Source organism: Procambarus clarkii, chromosome 59 (genome assembly GCF_040958095.1).
Source record: "Procambarus clarkii isolate CNS0578487 chromosome 59, FALCON_Pclarkii_2.0, whole genome shotgun sequence".
Classification (NCBI taxonomy): Eukaryota; Metazoa; Arthropoda; class Malacostraca; order Decapoda; family Cambaridae; genus Procambarus; species Procambarus clarkii.
The window spans coordinates 11240172-11245245 of record NC_091208.1 but is presented as its reverse complement, the minus strand read 5'-3'; the positions used below and the strand labels follow the sequence as shown (position 1 = coordinate 11245245).

At 41.3% G+C, this 5074-nt stretch overlaps 1 protein-coding gene across 1 annotated transcript; it reads left to right on the top strand.

Annotated features, from left to right (window-relative positions):
* The first annotated feature begins 3656 nt into the window (after window positions 1-3656).
* On the top strand, window positions 3657-4715 carry LOC138353711 (uncharacterized). The gene has a single exon (XM_069307096.1). The coding sequence runs from the start codon at window positions 3657-3659 to the stop codon at window positions 4713-4715; it is 1059 nt and encodes a 352-aa protein (XP_069163197.1).
* The last annotated feature ends 359 nt before the right edge of the window (window positions 4716-5074 follow it).

The following is a 5074-nucleotide window of genomic DNA, read 5'->3' as shown; positions in this document are numbered from 1 at the left end:
CCAAGTACACATTTTACTGTTGAGTTAAACAGAGGCTACAGTTAAGGAATTGCGCCCAGTAAATCCTCCCCGGCCAGGATACGAACCCATGACATAGCGCTCGCGGAACGCCAGGCGAGTGTCTTACCACTACACCACGGAGACTATATCTTCTATCACGACTATCTTCACTACACACGATCTTCATCACTGTAACTATCTTCACTACACACGATCTTCTTCACTGTAACCATCTTCACTACACACGATCTTCATCACTGTAACCATCTTCACTACACACGATCTTCTTCACTGTAACCATCTTCACTACACACGATCTTCATCACTGTAACCATCTTCACTACACACGATCTTCATCACTGTAACTATCTTCACTACACACGATCTTCATCACTGTAACCATCTTCACTACACACGATCTTCATCACTGTAACCATCTTCACTACACACGATCTTCATCACTGTAACCATCTTCACTACACACGATCTTCACTGTAACCATCTTCACTACACACGAACTTCACTGTAACCATCTTCACTACACACGATCTTCTTCACTGTAACCATCTTCACTACACACGATCTTCTTCACTGTAACTATCTTCACTACACACGATCTTCTTCACTGTAACTATCTTCACTACACACGATCTTCATCACTGTAACCATCTTCACTACACACGATCTTCATCACTGTAACCATCTTCACTACACACGATCTTCATCACTGTAACCATCTTCACTACACACGATCTTCATCACTGTAACCATCTTCACTACACACGATCTTCACTGTAACCATCTTCACTACACACGATCTTCATCACTGTAACCATCTTCACTACACACGATCTTCATCACTGTAACCATCTTCACTACACACGATCTTCACTGTAACCATCTTCACTACACACGATCTTCTTCACTGTAACCATCTTCACTACACACGATCTTCATCACTGTAACTATCTTCACTACACACGATCTTCTTCACTGTAACCATCTTCACTACACACGATCTTCATCACTGTAACCATCTTCACTACACACGATCTTCTTCACTGTAACTATCTTCACTACACACGATCTTCATCACTGTAACCATCTTCACTACACACGATCTTCATCACTGTAACTATCTTCACTACACACGATCTTCTTCACTGTAACCATCTTCACTACACACGATCTTCATCACTGTAACTATCTTCACTACACACGATCTTCTTCACTGTAACTATCTTCACTACACACGATCTTCATCACAGTAACCATCTTCACTACACACGATCTTCTTCACTGTAACTATCTTCACTACACACGATCTTCATCACTGTACCTATCTTCACTACACACGATCTTCATCACTGTAACTATCTTCACTACACACGATCTTCTTCACTGTAACTATCTTCACTGCACACGATCTTCATCACTGTAACCATCTTCACTACACACGATCTTCATCACTGTAACTATCTTCACTACACACGATCTTCATCACTGTAACTATCTTCACTACACACGATCTTCATCACTGTAACTATCTTCACTACACACGATCTTCATCACTGTAAGTATCTTCACTACACACGATCTTCTTCACTGTAACCATCTTCTTGGTAACAAGCACCACATCCATCACTACCATGTACACAATATTCATTACTACATATTCACTATACATGTCACCAGTAAAGGCACACTACTCATCACAACCATATACCATGCTCATCACTACCATATACCATGCTCATCACTACCATATACCATGCTCATCACTACCATATACCATGCTCATCACTACCATATACCATGCTCATCACTACCATATACCATGCTCATCACAACCATATACCATGCTCATCACTACCATATACCATGCTCATCACTACCATATACCATGCTCATCACTACCATATACCATGCTCATCACTACCATATACCATGCTCATCACAACCATATACCATGCTCATCACTACCATATACCATGCTCATCACTACCATATACCATGCTCATCACTACCATATGCCATGCTCATCACTTCCATATACCATGCTCATCACTACCATATACCATGCTCATCACAACCATATACCATGCTCATCACTACCATATACCATGCTCATCACTACCATATACCATGCTCATCATTACCATATACCATGCTCATCACAACCATATACCATGCTCATCACTACCATATACAATGCTCATCACAACCATATACCATGCTCATCACTACCATATACCATGCTCATCACTACCATATACCATGCTCATCACTACCATATACCATGCTCATCATTACCATATACCATGCTCATCACTACCATATACCATGCTCATCACTACCATATACCATGCTCATCACTACCATATACCATGCTCATCACTACCATATACCATGCTCATCATTACCATATACCATGCTCATCACTACCATATACCATGCTCATCACTACCATATACCATGCTCATCACTACCATATACCATGCTCATCACAACCATATACCATGCTCATCACTACCATATACCATGCTCATCACTACCATATACCATGCTCATCACTACCATATACCATGCTCATCACTACCATATACCATGCTCATCACTACCATATACCATGCTCATCACTACCATATACCATGCTCATCACAACCATATACCATGCTCATCACTACCATATACCATGCTCATCACTACCATATACCATGCTCATCACTACCATATACCATGCTCATCACAACCATATACCATGCTCATCACTACCATATACCATGCTCATCACTACCATATACCATGCTCATCACAACCATATACCATGCTCATCACAACCATATACCATGCTCATCACTACCATAATCACTATCATGTACACCATACTCATCAGTACCATTTACATCATGCACATCACTATTATACACACAATACTCATCACTACCATGCCCAATCGCTTGGGGTGGACGGTAGAACGACGGTCACGCTTCATGCCGGTCGGCGTTCAATCCCCGACTGGGCAAGTGATTGGGCACCATTCTTTCCTCCTGTCCAATCCCAAATCCTTATCCTGATCCCTTCCCAGCGCTATATAGTCGTAATGGCTTGGTGTTCATCCCCCTGATAGTTCATCACTACCATATACACCTTATTCGTCACAAACATGTACATTATACCCATCACTATTATAAACACAACATTCATCAATACTACATTCATCATACTCTTTACTACCATATTCATCAATCTAATCACTACATACACATAATACTCATTGCTATTGGCTGACTTTACTCCCTCACTAAATATATTTATCTGGGATATTGAAAAGAGGGGGTTGCTGGGGAGTGTTTTATTTTATTCCTTTAATAAAGATGGTGACTACACGCCGCCAAGATGTGACTACACGTCACCATGGCGTGTCTGTAAGTCACCAAGACATGGCTGCACGCCAAGATGACGGGATCCTCACACAATTCCTGCAGTATCCCAGGATGTATAATGGCAGGGAAAGCTTTGAGAAGTTTGTGATTGAAAATATTATTTTTACAAATGATGACGAAGATTTGGTCTTGCGCCAAGACTTTATCAAGAAGCACTAAGATTACTGCTTCGTGAAGAAAGAAACTCCGGCTGCAACCGTGGACTTGGGTATGCATATTGGTCATTCTGGTGTCATTGTGAAGAGAATGGGTGCCAGGTACAACTATCAGTACACTTTCCAGGGCTTGGCCTGGCTCCACCCCACCAACGTCTCCAAGCCACACTCTAAAACAAGAAAAAGAAAGACACCTCTTGTAAAAGCGCATTTAAAGAAGCAGAAAAAGACGGACACCGCTGAATCCTCAGATGAAGACATGCAAGTGGCAAGTGAAGAAGAAGACAAGACTGGCGAGATGAATGCAGACGAAGTGGCAAGTGAAGATAAAGACAAGACTGGTGAGATGAATGCAGACGAAGTGGCAAGTGAAGATAAAGACAAGACTGGCGAGATGAATGCAGACGAAGTGGCAAGTGAGAATGAAGACAAGACTGACGAGATTAAGCCAGATGCGGCGCCTCAGACACAGTCAGAGCCACGGTGCTCCGGAGACAATATGGAGACTCTTCAGATGGACGTTGGACCTCAGCACGAACCAAATTTCGACGGGCTGTATGAGTCTCTTTTGGAAGACATTAATCAGTATATACCTATGAAAAGTTCACCCACAGTTCAGCCAGAAAAGTATCTGGGAGAGGAAAGTCAAACGTTTTCATTACCTCCAAAAACCAAGACCAAAATTATGCTGGGGCTTGAGGATTTTAAAGAATATGAATCTATACTAACGCCTTCTTCAGTCGGGCAAGAACAACTTGCAGGACAGCAAACTGAGTTGCATCTTAGCACTGAGGATGAGATAATGTCACTTTTATTGGACACTGATGAGTATAAAAACGTAGAGGCCAACTACACCTTCGACATCACTCCTGAACCAAATCCAGAGCCCGTCAACACCCACCAAGACAATGAACCATCAACATATAAGTTCCCGTATTGCTCTTACAATTACCTCATTGAACCTCTGCCAAATAAACTCCCACTTCAAACAAAGACTCTACCTAAACCAGAACAGAGGCCCTCAAAAGTTGAATCAAAGTATAACGACGGGGACTCCATGCTCTCAGATCTGGGCTTTAATATACACAAGATGGTTCCCAAAAATACGCCTTAGCGAACTTTTATCCGAAGGAGGATTAACAAAAGGAAACCTCTTTCACCTGTACCAGAATTAACTAGCGACTCGTCTTCATCCTCTGACGAAACTGATCCAGATGATGTCAATTTTTGTTTCTGATCCATCATTAGAGTCGTGTCCGGAGACATTACAACATAATACACTTGAAGGCAATGATCCCTGGACAACATTAGGTAGGCTGTATCACCTCTAAAATCATTGGCATTTTAATTATTTGTATAAAATTTGTATTATAAATGTAGATTTGTTTGTTTCTGTAAGTAGTTTTGTTTTATTCCAAAACATTAGATTACGCTGTTGCGTTTCATTGTATATGGAAACTATTTTTAAATTCG

What these genes read in the sequence shown, in the direction of transcription:
- LOC138353711 (XM_069307096.1), top strand. Translation starts at nt 3,657, where the DNA reads ATGCATATTGGTCATTCTGGTGTCATTGTGAAGAGAATGGGTGCCAGG.